This window comes from Athalia rosae, chromosome 2, assembly GCF_917208135.1.
Source record: "Athalia rosae chromosome 2, iyAthRosa1.1, whole genome shotgun sequence".
NCBI lineage: Eukaryota > Metazoa > Arthropoda > Insecta > Hymenoptera > Athaliidae > Athalia > Athalia rosae.
In genome coordinates this window covers 28,825,332-28,844,687 of record NC_064027.1, presented here as the reverse complement: position 1 = coordinate 28,844,687, position 19,356 = coordinate 28,825,332, and the positions used below count along the sequence as shown (strand labels likewise).

The 19,356-nt window shown below is 37.4% G+C and overlaps 3 protein-coding genes, 1 long non-coding RNA gene and 1 other non-coding gene across 5 annotated transcripts; 1 reads left to right on the top strand and 4 right to left on the bottom strand.

The window, feature by feature from the left end:
• Nucleotides 1–4,997: 4,997 nt before the first annotated feature.
• Nucleotides 4,998–6,348, bottom strand: LOC105693145 (dynactin subunit 6). Its single transcript, XM_012412860.3, has 5 exons — nucleotides 6,189–6,348; nucleotides 5,742–5,912; nucleotides 5,550–5,677; nucleotides 5,336–5,478; nucleotides 4,998–5,277 (listed from the first exon to the last, which is right to left on the bottom strand). Exons 1-5 carry the CDS (start codon nucleotides 6,224–6,226, stop codon nucleotides 5,176–5,178), a joined length of 582 nt encoding a protein of 193 aa, XP_012268283.2. The 5' UTR covers nucleotides 6,227–6,348; the 3' UTR covers nucleotides 4,998–5,175.
• An 847-nt stretch (nucleotides 6,349–7,195) lies between these two features.
• Nucleotides 7,196–12,781, bottom strand: LOC125500079. Its single transcript, XR_007277261.1, has 2 exons — nucleotides 12,245–12,781; nucleotides 7,196–10,020 (listed from the first exon to the last, which is right to left on the bottom strand). It is a non-coding gene; the product is annotated as an uncharacterized LOC125500079 (long non-coding RNA).
• A 538-nt stretch (nucleotides 12,782–13,319) lies between these two features.
• Nucleotides 13,320–16,584, bottom strand: LOC105693140. Its single transcript, XM_048651377.1, has 6 exons — nucleotides 15,385–16,584; nucleotides 14,769–15,297; nucleotides 14,244–14,539; nucleotides 13,957–14,132; nucleotides 13,729–13,863; nucleotides 13,320–13,636 (listed from the first exon to the last, which is right to left on the bottom strand). Exons 1-6 carry the CDS (start codon nucleotides 15,769–15,771, stop codon nucleotides 13,591–13,593), a joined length of 1,569 nt encoding a protein of 522 aa, XP_048507334.1. The 5' UTR covers nucleotides 15,772–16,584; the 3' UTR covers nucleotides 13,320–13,590.
• Trnar-ccu lies at nucleotides 16,554–16,626 on the top strand. Its single transcript has one exon. It is a non-coding gene; the product is annotated as a tRNA-Arg (tRNA).
• Nucleotides 16,627–16,722: 96 nt separating this feature from the next.
• LOC105693142 (nucleolin-like) lies at nucleotides 16,723–19,260 on the bottom strand. Its single transcript, XM_012412854.4, has 4 exons — nucleotides 19,104–19,260; nucleotides 17,574–18,896; nucleotides 17,351–17,489; nucleotides 16,723–17,266 (listed from the first exon to the last, which is right to left on the bottom strand). Exons 2-4 carry the CDS (start codon nucleotides 18,887–18,889, stop codon nucleotides 17,042–17,044), a joined length of 1,680 nt encoding a protein of 559 aa, XP_012268277.2. The 5' UTR covers nucleotides 18,890–18,896; nucleotides 19,104–19,260; the 3' UTR covers nucleotides 16,723–17,041.
• Between the last annotated feature and the right edge of the window lie 96 nt (nucleotides 19,261–19,356).

Here is a 19,356-nt window from a genome sequence, read left to right as displayed (position 1 = left end):
GTACCTTCGGAGGTTGACTATAAATTGTATGCAAATTAATATTTCAAAATATAATTATGCAGAATATAATATTTTAATCGTACATATATACATGTACAGTACGTAGACGGCTGTGTGTGATATTTATTACGGTCGATAGCTGCAACGCGGAAGTCGTATCGGTGATAAAATCGCATAAATAGAAGTGGTAGGGTGTCAAATCGCTTCATTGGGCCCATAAATGCAATATCCAGTGAATCGGATTCGTGAACATTCACACCCCACGGGACTCAAGTTTTTCTGCTTTATAGTATATACATATATAGTTTGAATTTTAGAACGTGTTATTGTACAGGAGGATCGATTTTAGAATATATGAAATATTATGTACATGCACGGTCATATCACGCGATGCGGATATAATTGAACTTTATCCTGGAGCGATTTGATTGAAATTACACCTATATGTGAAAAGAATCTTAAAATTCATTCATCTAACCCTATACAGCTATGGGATATAACGGTAGAAAGAGAGGCGCATAACTTTCTCGCCTTATTCGCGACTGGCTTTTCCCTTCTTTTCTTCAGTTTTCCCCCTTTTATTCACGCCTGATTATACGCTACGTTCTGCAGGATAGCTTTTTATACCTACGTGATATTTAACTTTCAAATAAATTTATATACTTTGTATGTATATAACACACACTCAGATTTTCTTGCTTTTACATTTTATTGTTCGCCCTAGCGATCTGCATAAATTATATTATCGGTACGTAAATGTATAACGTCGACGGAATATTATGAATGCAGAATACATATATACATAATTCAGCCCTCTGATTTTTGCAAAAGCAATTTTTTCTTTTTTCAATTTTTCTAGTCTTTTATTTGTACCGCGTTTTTATACGGCGCTACTGTAATCTATATTGCAATTTTACATCAAGTGTAACACGCACTTATACATATATCATATAAATCTTATCGAGGGATTGAAAAAGATTTTGACATGTCAACGGTTGCAGGATAAGAAAATCGTCGAAATATTTCGAAGAAGTTCTGTCATTTGTCTCGCGACATACATAGTCCTACACAGGCATGTTTGATCTTTTGGTATATAGATGGGTATGTTACAACTAATATACCGCAGAGAAAATAAATAGTTCTCTTCTCATAGCTGCCGCTGATGGTCCTGCCTGACATCAAGATGTATAAGAATATATCTCTCAAGAATTGAATGACATCAAAGGACGTCACATTCTCAACCGAGTCACCAGCGGGCAGCTACAGCTATCATCATCTTCGAGGCAAAAAACCACTCTCCAAGTTCCGAGCTCACGTCGGACACTCGAACGAAAAAAAGGAGAAAAGAAAAGTAAGAAAAATAATACGAGTAACGCAATCGACTGGGAACTGCGAATGATACGTGATGTTATTATACACGTTAATGATGAAACTGATATATGATAAGCTCATTTTCACCGCAAGCAAAGTATCAGATAATTTGCGAAGAATCGACGCCTCAATTAATGTAACAACCGAGTGGCATTGTTCGATATTTTCCGTGACAAGAATCAGAAGGAAACGACATTTAATATAGTATACCTATATACCTATACCGGTATAATCTGAGAGTAAACAACGTTCAGCGATTCAACACAATAGAAATACGCCATATCACGTCTTCGTTAACATAATCGCATCAGAAGTCTCTTCTTTTCTTATGCCCTCGGTTTTCTATGTACACAGTTATATACCACGTATTACACTCTAACACATTTGAATTTTCTCTCAACACTCCGAGAGTTTATGTTCTATATTATATACGCACCGACCCCCTTTGCAAAGCGTCGAAAAAGTTGCCTCGTCGCGTCTTGAGGTTTTCGCCCGTTCTATGTCGCGTTTATTTTCCTCGCGGTTTCCCTCGCGGTTTCCCTCGCGTTCGTTTTAGGGGCGTGTCTCCACTTCGTGTTTACAGCATTAAAGTTTGAGTACGGAAGTAATACCGGCGGGCCAGAAGCACTGCATTATACTCGACAATTATTATAATCATGATTATAATTATAAGACGTCGCCGTTTATGCACACCCTGCAACTTGATGCGGGTGGAACGCCCCTCGTAGCGGCGTATAACTCGCTTTTCTTATATCGTTTCGTTTCTCTGATAATGATCCTAATTTTTCATTCTTTATTACACACATTAGCTCATCTCTTTTTACAGAGTTTGTTTTAATAACGTTGCAAATGCGAATCTTGAAACATTATTGCGTACCGTATACATACATATATATGTGTGTTCAATTTAAAACTCTTTCAATTAACCGTACATGATTTAAAATGGAATTATACATTTTTCGAATCACTTTTTTATACGGCCGTTGAATGTCTCGAGTATAATGTATAGAATGAGTAATTGGTATGACGAGAGCTTGACAATGTAAATGCCACGATCGTTTTGCAGGCGGGAAAAGTGGCACTTTCGTCTAATAGTATCAAAAACCTCAGCGTCGAAATGACGAGAACTGCCACTGCCGATGCCGCTGCTGGGATGCTGTTCCTTTGCTTTCATTCGTTACACCATTGTAAATAGAAGTGACGAACAGCGTGGCAAATAAGTGACGGGCATCGCGAATCAACCCTGTTATTTAATCCCCCCGCTTCTTTTCTCTCCATATCTCTGAATTCGGCAAGTCGTTCGCGTTTGTTCACTCGGAATCACAACGTAGTGTGGATCGTGTTACAATCGTTCATCCCCTCTACGCAGTTAGCTTCTTCCATTTCCTTCCTAATTCGAACGGGGAAGATTCTCTCTCAACTGATTTAAATAGATCCGAATGAGCAGAGGGGTGGAAATGATCGTCGTATTATTTGCTGTCCTAATACCGATTATAGAATTGGAACATATATGAGTATAAACATGTTATTCTCTACATTGCCTGGGGATATCGATGCTGAATTTGTGGATTTTTTTTTCCCTTTGTTTATATATAATTTAATAATAATTTGCGCGATAAGGGTTACATTTCGTGAGAGCTACTGGCAGAAAAGAGGGTGGGTTTTTATGGTCGCGGTTTGGTTGTTGCAGCAGCAGCAGTGGTATAGCGGTGGTTTGAGGGAGTGGAGTGAAATCGGAGACCCATTAATGTCCCGAGCATTTTGCCTCGCTCTTTTCATCCCGTTTTCATTTTTCCATCCTCGAGGGACGCCCGCGTGTTGCGTTGCGGCGTCGCTCACGAGAAATAATCTCGCCGAGTCCGTGATTCGCGCTGCTCCCTAAGCGTCAAAAACGTTATAACAGTTTATCCTTCCCATTCCCATATTCTATCTATATCTTTCTCTGATGTGGCAGCTTCCTTCTCACACTCCGTTTTATTTCTTTCTCTCTTCACGTCACTTTTTCTTCGCCTGTGCTCCTTTTGCCTTCTCTCTCTCTCTTTTTTTTTTCTCCTTTTTTCAACCCTCCAACCCTCGAGCGGACCGACTACGCGACTTTCTCTCAAGAAGAATGGAAAACTCGAATTGTCGTGAATCGTCCACCCCAAAAATTCCCCACCCCAACCTGAACTTTTCACTGCGACTGGAGAAATTACAATATACAACAAAAAAAATGAAAAAATGCTTCTGAATCAATCGCAGTAGATTCGAGGAAAGTCAAAAATTTCTCTACGCTTACATTGCACAAAGTGAAATGGTCAAATTAGATTGCTAATCGCAAATCTTGTTACTCTTCAGGATTTTGGTATCTTATCATTAGGAGGAATTATCTCTCGTTAAAGGTTCCTGGTAGATATTGAAATATTCAGTCAAATTATCAGAAATAATTACGAAATATCATTTGCAGAGTGTACAAATATTCGTATAAATGTATGGTACATTCATATGTGTGTAATATTATATCTGAGTAAGCTAGCGGAAACCGTAATAGTTGCGTATCCCTTGGGGCGGGGAGGAAATATGAATATGTAGCATTTAGCATTGTGGCGTCAATTTGCAGAAGAGGGTTACAATTCGAGGTATACCATACACACGAATGCATTTATAAACGCGTATATTTGATACATAATTCTCATATACATTTACATTTATGTTACCCATACTTTTGCGTATAATAGCGTGCATAATATCTGTGCACGTCTACGTAGAGTTTGAGATACATTGTGCGCTAAATGCACGTGCATTAGCCTGTCACTCTGGAAGTCAACTTGACGTGAGTACAAATAGTATAGCAGTGATCGTGGCGTATTCGTATAATAATGTATATTCCTATACATAGATACGGGCAGCCAACTTACCCTCCTCTAGCTGCTAGAAGATTGGTGAAGCGCCGACAGAGTCGATTTTCAATATTAATACATGAATAATTTTGCGCGTCTTCTTATCCTCAAGCAATATTCGTGATCTCCTCGTCTTATTTATTTATTACCATCGCATATAGTATTAAATGTATAATTTGTATAATACATTTAATATTGAATAACTTTATAATAATTTATTCTAAGTCATAGTTGCAGTTGTATAAAACCTCCCCGGGGATATTTTGTACAACGAGTTTTTCCCTTTTTTTTATTCTTTTTTTCTTTAGGATTAAGGAGGAGATTTCCTGACACAAAATTAATTATTTCCGGCGAAGGATATATGGATATAATACGTGACGTAGCACGTGGTAATAGCCGACGCCCGTCGATCCATTCAAAATAAACACGGAGTCTGACCACTTTATGGGCATTTTAATAGGTGAAAACTACATTCCCATCATTGTATAAAATAAACAGCCGTACGCTTCTGCTTTATACGATCTTTAAACGCGTCACGATCGGTCACGATCTACGTCGTGACGTCAACGCCTTTTAGACTGGATGGCCGATTATGACGATCCATTGTCGCCCATCAGTCCATTACTAAGGCTCGATCACTTCCTTCTTCCCGTGTTTTGGAATAATATAACCAAACGGTTTTAAGGTCCAGGAATTATTCAAAGAGTCTATAGCACTCTATAGGTATGGGAAATAACATATAAAGTCTTTTAGTGGTTTTCTCGTGTATTTCTCAACCATTGAGATCAGAAATATTTTACTGTTAAATGTGCATCTCGTTACGTACAAAGAAAAAAAACTTGTGTATCAGCTTGATTCGAATAAATATTAGATAAAAATTATATTAAATTAAGTTAGCGTGGGTGCAGATCGTTTGATAAATTATTCAAGTATTAATAGGCTCCTTAACAATCTTCATATTGGGTTTACGTAAATGATGAAAATTTGGCAATACTTTCATCAGGAATTCAAGCTGCCCAATTTGAGGCTGCAACAAAATGACATATTATTAAACGCTCTATTTGAGTATTTTATGAGAAACTTACATATGGTTTGTCGTTCATCTCTCGGCGCTGACATTGGCTACCAAATATAATTGTATTTTCAGCAACTGTTTCAGGTTCCGTCAATGAACAAGCTGCTCCTATCACACAGCCGGTTGTCAACTCTACTTCTCTGCCAACAGAAGCTGTAATTGACGAGTGAACAATGATTAACATGTGGTAAAAGGATTCAGAAATTTTTTGGTACTCATCTTACCCTTAGTTTCTAAAATGTTATTATCACCGACTTTGAGTGCCTCGCAATTGCTGTCTATTTCGAATACGTTGTAGTTACCGATTATCATAGCAGAAGTTGGGGCGCCCTCCGGCGCATCAGGTGGTAGCCTGTTTTCATTTTATCCTTGTTAACTCATGGTTATTTTTCTGACTTTCAGATATTTTGTTTTACCTATTTGCTATCACAGCCATCTCTTCAATTATATTTCCTTCTCCTATGATTATTGGACCAGCTTCAGCAATTATACTCGCTCGAGGATGGACCACTGTCCTAGAACCGATTGTAATGTACCCCTTCAAGGTACTCTCCTCGCAGACCACAGCTCCCACCGCAATCTTGATACTGCCAAAGAAATTCCAAATAACAATCTAAAAATTTTGAATAACAATGAGGGAGTTAAAAAATCAATTGTTACCATCGTTTTATTTGTTAATTGTTGTAAAACGTGAAGTGACAGCTGCGGTATAACCTTAAGAATAGCGATCATTTTCCAAATTAAGTACACAGATTTTCTCAACAGATAATTTCAAATCTGTTGCATCGGAAATTGAAATTGTCGATTATTGAACTCCCTCAAACATCACATATTAGATACAACGATTTTCAAAAACTACTTACTTTGAACGACGACTGGCAGAATCCATGTTTTGATGCATTTTTTGGGTGTAGTCTGCGCCTTCAACTCTAGATTTGACATGAAATTTAGCGCGCTCTTTAAGTCACGATGGAACCATTTCTTTCCCTTGACGTTACTCGGTCGGTTTCATTGTCCGCCTCCTATCTGCAGACGCTAACAGAATCTGTTGTTGAAAAAAAAGGAGACGCGCTGAGTTTTTAAATGCCTGCTTTATTTATTAGCAATTTTAGAATAATTTTTACCACCTTACTTTTTCATTCGTCGTATGGAAGTGTTATCTTATTCGAAAATATGTTTCCTTCTCGTATGCATATGACGTACGACTTAGAGGAATGTTTAAATTGTATGAACATTTTACGCCACACCACAGCAGCTATAAACCCCGTTAGAATTGGCGTTACCACTACGGTTACAACAATAACCGGCACTTTTATTATTATGGAAAATATCCTCTTACTAGTTTTTGCCAGGAGAGTAGATATATAGCTCATATAAATTCGTCACATAGTCATAGTTATTATCATTGCATACGAGATTCTCTACAACACTTATCTTACTCACTCGAGTTGGATAGATATTTAATTTTATGTAATAATTAAATATGATGCTGCAAATGCAATGTAATTTTGTGTACGTCAATCCAGAGCGTATGAGTTATTTATTTATTTTTTTTGTATCATACGAATAGCGGCACACCATGTTTTATTTGTATAGTTTCATTATTCATTTTTATTTTCTTCAAAAATATAAAACAATACAAAAGAATAGTATTAGGCGTCGTGTACACAACGAGCTACTAGGTGTGTACTGAATAGAAAAGTAGTTCGTCTTTGTACTATGAAATATTTGTATGTGTCACGGTTTATAATGTACATTGAGAACTCTGAAAACGTTGTTGTGGTTAAGAAATAGGAGACAATAATTAAGGTGCAGCATATATAATGTAGAGATGCATGGAATCGAAGGATAAAAGATAATGATTACGGGCTATTTAATTGACCCAAATTTTATTCTTATGCAAATTCGCTGATGTCAAATAGAAAATAATGTATATTTGATGCTGTAGATGGAAAAATTTGAAGCTCAGCACGTCGTTCTCAGCAGGAGCGACAACAGAACTCAGACGTCAGGTGTGGGAGTAACGTGCAGAATTATTAAGCCAGACAACGTAGAACGTACCTCACGAAAATCAGGTGTTGGTTATTATCGGTATGTACAGGTGATTAAAATATAAGTTATTTACGACTCTATATGGTTGAAATATATACCGTCATTTTTTAGTGTTTGTAACGCCATTTTCATTTTATTACTTCAACTAGCTATCGTGCGACTATCATTAGTCTGATGATATATCTTTCCACATATTCGTGTGGAGGTATATTTGCTGTCTGGTGCCAGAAGCAAAGCTCCTATATATCCTTTATACGTATCCCCCTATTGTTGCCCCGTGCCAACCAGTTGATAATATAATTTGGTTTTAATTCCTAAACAAGCTATTTAACGTTCTATACATCTATATATAGGTATAGAGTATGCAGAGAATTTTTACAATAAGAAAATTAAACGTTTGTTATTAAGCGAATGCAAATATGTAAATTGTATAACACACCTTAATCGGAATTGGTATACTAACCATATTTATTCAATGTTTGTTATAGAAACCCGAGGAAAGACTTGCGTAATTAACATTACAAGAAATTTTAAGTCTATGTACAGTGAACAGTTGCAGGAGAACAATTAATCCCCCTTATCACCTTATATATGGTATGTATTCATTACGTAATTCTTACGCATAGTTTTTCTAACGCATCTCAATCGGTATATTAGGCGTGTCCTAATTCAGTCGACGGATTCACGTTTCTGCGATCAAAATACGTAAGAATACATTAACATTTTTTTCGACAGTATTATGATGTATTTTTATTTATTAATCGCGTTCAGGAATCCGAATCTGCTGATTAAATCGATTTATCTTTTGAAATGTCTTCGAGCTATCGCCATTTTGTCGCTCTTCGAAGCTAAAAAAATGGGACGTCACGATTATCGGTTCAATCCAACAGACAGATTCGTAAGTTGACAAAGGCTGCCAAAGTCGTTTTCCTCTTTAGTGTGTATGTGCAATTAAATCCGTGCAAATCTAAGGTCTGCATGTATCACAATGCGCGAAAACTTTTCTTTCTCTTACGCAATACATTTTTTCACAAATGCTATGTGTATAGAGAGAAACGTGCCTCAGCATTAACTCATGAACGCTTTCAATGTAACCACATAATACGTAGTACGGTCGCGAGATCAAAATATTCCAAGATCTCTTCTCGCTGTGCGCAGGGTTCGTTCGCCAAGTCTGAGTTTCTAAGCCTTTTGCTATTTTTATGGAACGTTATGTGCAGCATTTGTGATTACTCGAGTTCATGGTACCATAGATATAGTTCAACATATCTATGGTGGTGCATAATATTACACATCTTACTCGACGTACGTGTATACCTACCTGGAAATAATAACATCGCATATACCTTACTCGCGCAACGCTGCAGCAGCATGCCGTTCCTTATCCTTCAACCTGCACTCGTGCTTCTCTCCCCTTCTGTTCAATCAATGCATGAAAGATCAATGCCCCCGCTAGCTTGTTGCCTATTCACTTTTCGCTCTGGACGGTATATTCGATTTCAATCGTAAACTGTACATACAGCGTGCGAAGTAACAAAGCATGGGCATAACTCTGTAAAATTTGCAATATTATAGTTGCTGGAAAAAGAAACATTATAAAAAAAAATTCAATCGGGATTTGGGCCCTGAATTTATCGATTCCCGGTCGAAGGAGCCCTAAATCTTTGCGTTTCCAAAGAGATTTGACTCTCACATTTTTATGATTACAACTTTGAATATGGTTACTGATTAATTAATTTACGGTATACTTAAAAAGTTTTCTGTTCTCGAAGAATAATCAGGAGATTTCTCGCATGTCGATGAAAAAATCCGCCGCAGTGATAAGGGTCCGAGTTTGGGCGGACGAGTCTAATAAAGTTGAGGTACGTTGGAAGTGGTATGAGACCCGTACTGGTCAGACACTCGATGCCGGTCTCCGCGTAGCGTTGATTTGAAACGACATGTTTCGTGGCAACTTTTAATTTTGTATAATTTCTTGTTGTTGTTTTTAATGCTGAACCAGGCGGCGTCCACAAAGAGAGCAACTCCATGACAGTGTCAAATGTTACCATACTGTCGATGGATAGCTCTCTTCATAGCGCACGCTTTTCTGTAGATTTTCAGGTCTCTTTCTTCTTCTCTAAAAAATGTATTCATCTATTTCCACTCATCGAATCGAGTAGAATTTCTCTGCAATGAAGAAGAAAACTAAAAAAATATTAAACACAAGGTAATAAAACATGAATCACTTCCAAAACTATACACATAATTAACATGTCGAACAATCGGACGATAAAAAATTATTCTGCCCAAGGAACGATATGAATATTATGATATAATATTCGTGTCGACCGCGTTCTGATCAACTTCCATCATGTCTTCGTTCCTATAAACCAGTTCACGTTCAGTAGTTCAACTTGTTATCAGGGTGGTGCGATACCCGCCCCCTCTTTTTAGCGTCCCCTGATTGTACGTCAAACATATAACTCTCGTGTTCGTTCGCGGTTACTTAACTCATGCGGAGATTTTCTTACAGTACGCATCTCCTTGTAGATTCAATACACACTTGTATCGTAAAACACAAAATTTCTTACCCCACCTCGAGTTCCGTCAACGATTTTTTTTCTTCTTTCGAATACTATGCAAGTGTTGCACACAACCCGTCTAGAAAAAAAAGTAAACTGCATAATTTCCCGTTAAAAAAATATTCAAATATTCGAATTATATCCCCATCCCGCATAATATCGAACGAACTTCGGCTTTATAAAGAGAACCATACGTTCGGATGATATAGCTACGTGTTTGTACAGCGCGGTATAACATATTTTCTATCTCTTTTTTTTTCTTTACTTTTTGAGACACTTGTGGAACTGTAAATAAACGGCTAATTGGACCCGAATAATTATCGTTGTAAGAAAAGAATAAAAAATGAATGATGAAACAAGAAAATTCATCGGTCAGGCTGGTAATTAAATTTTACTTTCAAATAGAAATTGTCTCGTAAGATATTGAACAGGGTGTTTCGAGGTGAAGACACTTCGGTAGATTGTTCATTCGTGATAATGATGATAGTAATGATAATAACAACAATAGTGACGTCTACTTTTTGGTACAGGTGCTTCAATTTTCATCGCTCCGGTAAAGAACGTATATGAATTTTACGTAACATAAAAGAAACTGGTTAAAATCGTCCCAACTACGGCCCATTATCAGTCTCATCTTAATCTTTGAGTAAACCAGCTAAAGCGGCGAAGGCGACTTACATACCTATATATACTTTTGTACATAGGATGTGTGTATGTATCGTTATATGCTACCTACCGAAGTGAACCACCGTGCAAACCGAACTCGTACGTTATACATACACGTATAAATTAGGTACATAAAAGATACCGAGCGGTGTACGATGTACGGTATGTAATTAACGTTGCCTATGTACTTTCGTGTATATGAGTTCGTATTAAGTTTATATGGTTACGTATATAGCAGCTATAATCGGAATATTTGCTCAGATGATATATCATTATTATTATTATTATTACTTTTTTTTTTTTCCTCCACCTCTGTTTCTGTAACGCAACTGCTTAAACACACGCCTTAAACTACCTGCGCCCACCCGCCCATTTTAATATAGATATGAAAAATTGGAATTTATGTGTAATCATGCAATACCTCATTAACAAAGTGAGTTTGGGAATAAGAAGTAGAAACAAAGAATTGAATATGATGACATGTTTATATGCATGTGTGAATTGGTGTACGTGTGGCTGCGTATTTCATCGTCTGGAATTTTTGCAAATTAATAATGCTCCCGATTTTCAAACGTATGAGTTGAATACTGACATTGACAAAGGTCGATGTATTTTATTGTCACAATCGTCATGAACGTTATCACGCTTTCCAATTTTTTTTTTTTACTTTCAATGTGAAGTATATGTATGAAAAATGTTGATCAATGATCGAAGAAGACAGTAACACTTACGATTCATTGCAACGCGGGATGAAGAATGTTGCAGATACGTAAAAAAAAAAAAAACTCCACCGCATATAATAATTTTCCTTCCATAATTTTTTGTATTCATCTTCGTTCAAAATGAATTTTTTTTTCATGTTCTCTTATCGCCTGATGAAGCGATCTGCACTTCGACGATACGTTCGTTACGGTGTAAATATAATAAATATTCTATTTTATGAAACTTCTGAAATTACCTGCGCAGCGATCAAAAGAGCTGGGTTTTCATGAGAGAGGGGATCTCCACCTTATTTTATCAATTTGCGCGATATGATATCGTCGTAGATAACAAAGAGTATGATCGTAACAGGTATGTAGGCGTCCAAAAATCTAACCCGGAATTTTTCAATCATACTAACACCGATGGGCGATAACGAATGATACAGATACATCCATACGAGTATATTGAACGTGAATCGATTTATAAGTTCTATTCTCTTTATCTTTCATGTGAGAATTGATGTTATATTACTAGGAATTTCTAGTAAAAACATGATTCAGATATATTCCGAAGAAGAAAAATGCGAGAGCTATTCAGTTGTAGATTTGGCAAAAGTGATTTCAAAATAGGTTTTTCTAAAGGGGTTCAATATGGGCACGAAACACTCGATATACACATACCTACGTCATTCGCTTTGTTTGAGATATTGTATTGTTAAATGAATTAGGTAATTTTTATGAATATTCGTGGCATCATTTCTGTTTCATGTATGTAATGAGGAGAACTTCTATTTCTCACATCAAAGAGGAAGAGATTAAATAAAAATAGCGAAACGTAATAAATACAATTATTGTCCCTGGAACAAAATATCGGTTATCCACAATGTTGATGACAAATTTTGTTTTTTAATTGCTCAGAATCGAAGGTAAACTCACCCCTGTTCCCACGATCCTCGACATAGATTCGATCGATTCGCAAATTTCCCAGCTCATAGTTTTCCGCTTTTCACCGCACGACCACAGTTCCACAATAAATTGATCTAGATATTCAACAGGTGGTCGTACGCAATAGTATTCGTTTGAAATTTATACGACGTTCCGAAATATCCTACAGGATCTGAGATAGTTGTATTATCTTGTATTTCTGATCGTTGGCGTGATGACGAATATTTAAATTTCTCTTTCTCTTTCGTTTAGTTTTCTTTGGTTTTTGATTTTTGTTAAAGAAAAAAAAAAAAAATTTCAGGCGGAGCAGTGAAAAAGTGGTGAAAGAAACCGAAGATCACAAGTACGAGTGACGTGGACGTACCTCTGGCTTCCCTCATATACCTGCTAGAAACTCGTGACGTCACACATACGTTTCTTATCACTTCTCCGCTCCTACCTTATATACATGGAAACATGTGCATGCATGCGACAAACTATAGCCACCCGAACGTTGCTATACGAATAGAGATTACGAGGTGTTACTTGTGTGAGTATTCAATTATACGTGTAAGTATACACAAATGCATACGTATGTAGCAAGCGGAACATGGGTATATACATACGGGTATTACTCGGTCGTTGCGAGAAGTGAGCTAATAATGTTTTAGGAGAACTTAAAAATCCGGCCCACCCGTTCTTTTGACAAACTATTGAGATGGAAAGACACCGAAGAAAAAATGGAAAATAAGTTTCAATTATTACGTACAGCTGATGATTTTTTTTTGCTCGGCACTTTTGTTCCTGTTCAACCGTGTATTTTTCTGGATGGTAGTAGAATCGTACCGACAATAAGGCGGGTGTTTTAATTTGTGATCTAATTCATTGTCAGTTGTTTCATAAGAGTTCAAAAGTAGCTAGCTGTGTGTATAATATCCTTTTTTAAATCCGAACTGGATGAATTTATAGCATTGAAATGAGAACGCGTATGACTTTATCTATATATATACTAACTTGGGTAAACAAGATGCGAGCTTCAACAAACATATGAGTGTGTTATATGTAAAAATTAGAAAACACCCTGATATGATCCTGAGCACCGTTTATAATACTACGTATGCATATAAGTATATTAGGTACAAGTACTCCTGCTTATAATTTCTACACGTGTAACAGATGGAGAAGCTCCGTGAACACTCTTATTACATTTTTCCTCTCATCTTTGTTCGTTAATTTATTCATTAAATTAAATAGCCATATACACATCTATTTTTAAAGCAGATCATCCAGATTTATGCCTTGAAGTGCGCAATTACGATTACACTTTGCGAAACGTTTCAAATTGTTTCCATCCATTTTTATATCGTAATCATTGAACAGCTATTGGAGGCGGGAGTTTTCCCTCTGTAATATACGTATGTATTAAAAAAAAAAAAGAAATTTTTTTAGTAAAACGATGAATATACTTGGAAAGATGAGGATATAATTTGGTTTACCTGTACGCGTCTTGAAAAGTTTTTCTGGCTTGATCCAACATCTGCGTATAGAGTGTGAGATCTGAGGTTTTATCGCGCTGTACTGTAGCCAATCTTGCTTCCAGGGCTAGACACTTTTCTTCGAGTAATTCGATCCTATAAGAAAAAAGAAAAAAAAGAACGATTCGAAGAGTAAATTATTGATTTTAATGCTTCGTCTCATTGCGGATATTTTTTTTTCATTGTTACTTGAAACGTGTGTCGTCCTGTGAATTTTCGTTAGTAGTCGTAGCCGTGGCTGATTTTGAAGAACGTAATTTGTAGCCGCCGTGTAATCCACTTGTTACACCCACTCTTTCTATCTCAAGTCTCTGGAGTTTTGTTTCAAGTCTAGCTAATTTATTCCTCTCATTACGTAGCGTCTCCTGCAGAGATAAAGTAGACGAAATGTTTGTTTTGTAAACTTCAGATAATGCTTCGTTCGAAATAAAAAAAAAACAAAAAAAGAAGACAGAAGAAAGATACAATAAACTCACGCCCATTTTGTCTGTCGCAAATCTCTCTTCGTCGAGTCTTCTATTCAAAACTACCACCAATTCTAGGAGACGTTTTCTCTCCGCTTCTGCGGCCATTCCCAAAATTACATATTCGTTGTAATCTCCATTACTTCGGGATGCCACAGTTGGACTATTCAAAGATTTGCCACGTGAAGGTGGAGAAATGTTTCGATAATTGCAGCTAATTGTCGAACTCTGGTTTCTTTCCGATCGGTCAGTGAGAGAAAAATTGATTAAAATTTCTGTACTTTGGCCTGTATCACATTTAATCAAACCTCAGCGAGTCAATTTCAGTCTCTCTTTCCTCGATTGTTTTTTGAAGATTTTTGTTCACTCCTTGCAGCCTGTTCACCTCGGCACACATCTTCATGCATTCGTCCTTAGCGCGATTTTTTTGTAACAGTACTTCTCTTTCTCGATCGCGATATTTTTCCGTTACTACTTTGAGCTGCGCCTGAGGTGGATATTTTGATAGAAAAAATTTAATGAAGATTAGTTAGGTACTAAATGATTTACAACTCACATTCAAAGCTTGAATTAACTGATCGTCGTGTGATCTTTTTTCGTTCATAATCGCGACGCTTTGTTTGGCAGTTGTTAGATCGTTTTCTAAAACTTTTATTCGAGCTTTTGCTGCGTCCTGTTTCCGCTTAGATGCCTCTAGAGCTAAAGTCATCTCCCGAAGTTCCTTTGCCGATTCTTCGGCCTTTTGTCTTTTTTCCTTTTCGATGTTCCGCAGATTCCTCGAACATCGCCCTCTCTCCGTTAGAGCTGCCATGTATAATTTTTGAGTTGCGTTGGAATTTGTATCAACGAAAGAATGAATTGTATCTAGTTTCATAATAGGAGCAATATCGTCACCTGTTACCGAACCTTTACAGGTTCCTTCGTATTCGCTAAGTTTGCTTTGCAACTCGGTAATCTTTTGTTGGAGTTGTTGAATCTGTTCGGCTCTTCCTCGCCATCCATTTTGTTGGCCCGATGATGCTAAACTTGCTATCGTAACGTTGTCACCGACCTCGCTACATAATAACTGGATTTAAATACAACTGATTGTTAAGATTCAAAGAGATTTTGGAAAAAGTTTTCATCTTGTTTTTTTTGGGATAAACGTTCCAACCTTCTGAGCCTTGTTTATCTCTTGACGTAGATAGGTGCACGTGTTCTTTGATTCGTACAGTTTTGAGTTTATATGATGAAGTTTTTCCCTGAGAACTTTCGTCTCTTCTTCTCTACACTTCAATTCTTCTTCCAAAGTTAAAGGACGATCGATATTACCATCACCAGAATCGTACGAAGATTTTCCAGTCATTCCATTTCCTCGAGATTTTTTACACTGAAGGCGGATTTCACTCTCTGATAATTTCGATTCCAAATTCTTGCACTTCGTTTTCAGAGCTTCTACTTCAGCGGTTCGTTCCCTGCATTTTTTACTTAGTTCAACGATTTTTGAGGCAGCGATTTCACTCGCTCGTACAGATCCGGGAATTAGTGCAGCTGCAGACATGATCTCGGTATGAGACTCGCTTTTCCTATCCGTTAGTTTTGATAATTTTTCTTCACATTCGTCCAAAGATCGACGAAGACTTCCATTCTCTGCAGTCAATTCCTACGAGGGAAGATTTCTCAGAGTGTTTCAGGAAATTCTTGACACCCAATCAGTGAAGTTTGTTAATTCCTCACCCGTATTTGATCTCGTAAAAATTTGTTAAGTTCCTCGGGAAAGATTATATCCTCTGGAATGTTTCCCTGTTAAATATCAGGGATAGTTGTGCCCCTTAATTGATTGTCTTTCACGTTTAAAACCTAACAGTTTATGATTTTTTTCTATTAATTACTTCAACGAAATCATCGCACCGAACCTCCTGAGTTAAATCGAACGTAACGTTAGCTGTTGCTCTTTCTTTTGCCATATCTTGTCGAGATTCAGAAGTCTTCGTAACTTTCGACGACGGCATCTTGGACCCTTCTCGGTTATGATTAGTTATCTAAAAATCTGTTGAGTTTGTCACTTGAGCATTGAATAGTTTCATTTGTACGTGAAAAAGGGAATTATCAAAAAAGTTATCAAGGGAATCATTTAAATTCTGTCGCTCAAATATTTCGACATTTTCCCTCGGTTATCTGCGAAGACACGTGAAAATGGGAACAAATAGTTCATTTATTTTTTTTCAATTCGCTCTTGCTATTCTCAGCGTCCAGTGAAACACTGCCTAAAATAAAAACAGACTTTTACGAGGGCTTTGTATTTTCTTTGTGACGCAGCCCTTAGGCTAAATTTGTTCAAGAGCCCCTGTGGCCTAATGGATAAGGCATCGGTCTCCTAAACCGGGGATTGTGGGTTCGAGTCCCACCAGGGGTAGGGATATATTTTTTTTAACTTAATTTTGGAAGTAATGGCATGTTCGTCCTCCAACAAGGATGACATTTTTGTATGGGTATATTCGTAATGCTAACGATAGGGTAACGATACTTTATTGCGCTTACATTTTTTTATTGTAACTATCTGTGAAATGCTGTACAAACCAATAACAATATGACAACCACACTCGTAGTCCAATATTAAAATTGCACTCCATTTGATATCCACGAAAAGTCAGAGATAAGTCGATCAGTTTTATAGAGCAAGAAAATCCGATTGGTCTTACTAAAAAGTTCGACGAATCTAAGAATTCCGTAATCTTATCCATCAATTGTCAGTCGAGAGTCGTATTTCTAAGATAAGTAACGACGAAGCAAACGTCTCGTCCTTTATTCATGTAATCTTCTTCTGGAAATCACTTCGCACCACGTTCTTGTTCCTTTTTTTTGAATCTGCGAACGCTACGCTTTTGGTCATGTTTTTGGCTACCCGCTAATTTTCCCGCTTTTCTCATAGCGTGAAGCTTCTGATTTTTGGATATCAACTCCTTGCGATTTGACACCTGCTTAGAACCACTAAGTGTGTATTCCACGTTCAGCAACCTACCCTGCAAGAGTGTATTGTGCAGAGACAGTCCTTTCTGGAAATTAAATAGTAAAGGTGAGATGATGGATGAGTCAAAACAGGAGATATTTGTTGTACAATAATAAACTGAATAAATTACCTCATAGTCTTCCTTATTTGTAAATTCCACGTAGGCAAATCCTCGTTTCGTTTGAGATCCGGGATGTCTAGGGATTCTCACGCTCGAAACTTTGCCAACTTTCGCTTGAAAATGATCTCTTATTTCGTCCGTTCCCGCACTGAAATTTTTAAGGCAATTAATCGATATGTCTGACAATCAATCAGTAATCTAATCACAAGGTTCCTTCGCAATTCTAACTTACTCGAAAGGTAAATTTCCGACAAATAAAATGTATCTCTTCTTCTTATCCGTGTTTTCTTGTTGTGTTTCTGATTGTTTTTTTGATTTCTCGACCTTTGCTTTTTGCTGCCCTTTTGGTCCTTTAGCAAGTGCAATTGGTACTTTTGGCTCAGGAGATTCCTCTATGGTCTCTTCTGCATCAGAATCGTCTTCATCTTCTTTTTCCTCTTCATCATTCTCCTCTTCTTCTTCCTCATCATCTTCTTCTGCTTCCTCCTCATCAGTCTCCTGTTCTTCCTCCTCATCATTCTCTTCTTCTTCCTCCTCATCATTCTCTTCTTCTTCTTCCTCCTCTACACTGCTTTCTGCTTCTTCCTCTCCACTTACTGCTGCTTCTACATCATCCTCATCTTCATCCTCTTCGTCATCTTCATCTGTGTCTGGTTCTGCCGTTTTGATTTCCACAATTTTTTTAATGACTGGCTTACCCACCGGTCCTTTTGTAGAAACGGTTTTATTCTGTACTTTATTGACAACAACGTTCTTCTTCTTCATGAATGTTTGAATGTCAACTGGCTTCACTGCATCGGGGTCGCTTTTTTCATTTGCAACTTCTTGAGCATCACCTTTTTCTCCTTGTTTCCCACGCCTTGCCCTCCGTTTTTCTGACTGAGACAACCCTTTTCCTTGATTGTTTCCTACTGGACCTTTAGCCGCTTCATTTTTTGGCATTGCAGTACCTTCCTCTATTTCCAACTTCTTTTTCAAAACTGCAAGTCTCCTACGGGCAGTTTTTGTTAACTCCCCACGTCCCTTAATTTCCTCTATCCTTTCCTTGATTTTTTCTGCTGTCATCTGGATCTGATCCGTTTTGTACTGGCCATTTTGAAGCCGTTTTTCCTTGCGGAGTCTGTTTTTCTCAGCTTTTTTATCCAGTTTTGCGTTGAGTTTTTTATCTAATTTTCCTGTAGGTTCAGCAGCTTTTTCGGCACTTGCTGAAGTCCCATCAGCCTTCTTGGCAGTTTTCTCATCCTCTTCTTCTTTTTTCAAAGGCTTCGGTACTTGTCCTTCTGCCTGATTTTTTCCTCGTGCAGCTAGTTTACGATTGATACTAGCTTGCTTCTTTCTCTGCCTTGCAGTTGGAATTTTAGTTTCTGCTGCTGTAGTTTGCACTTGAATTTTTTTGGCATTGCCGTTTGTAGCCTTAATCACTGCCTCTTTTTCCAACTTCTTGTTTTCTAATTTTTGCTTCTTAATCAGAGGACCTCCCTGAACTGGTTTAGGATTTGCGACGGTTTCGCTTACCGTACGTTTTTTTTGTTTGTTTACGGGACCCATTTTTATCCTGAAAGAGAAAATTTTTGCGTTAAATTATTTTGTGACTCGTGACTGAAGTTGACCACGTTTTTATTCTGTGAAAGAGCATTGCGTTTTCGTTATTATAAGTCAATGAAATTTTCCAATTTATCGACTTGTAGAATTGGCCTGCATTTATACTTTGCTTTTAAAAATGTAGTTCGCATTTGAAATTATAAAAAGTAAAAATACTCACCTTAGAAAATAAGAGCGGCGTTGTAGTTAACCTCACAAATATTTAAAGTACCACGTGTGTTTTACGCTGAGATCGCGAACTAGAAGTGAGAGCTGACGTAGTTTAGTGGTAGCGTATAGTAAGGTAGTAAGGGTGGAGTAGTGGTAAATGAATGAAAGCGCCCCCTCCATTCATTACTGCAGAGACCCTTTTCATTTATGAACCGGCTGCAGCTTGCAGAGTTTTCTGCATTCGCGACTCGAGTCTCTTTAGC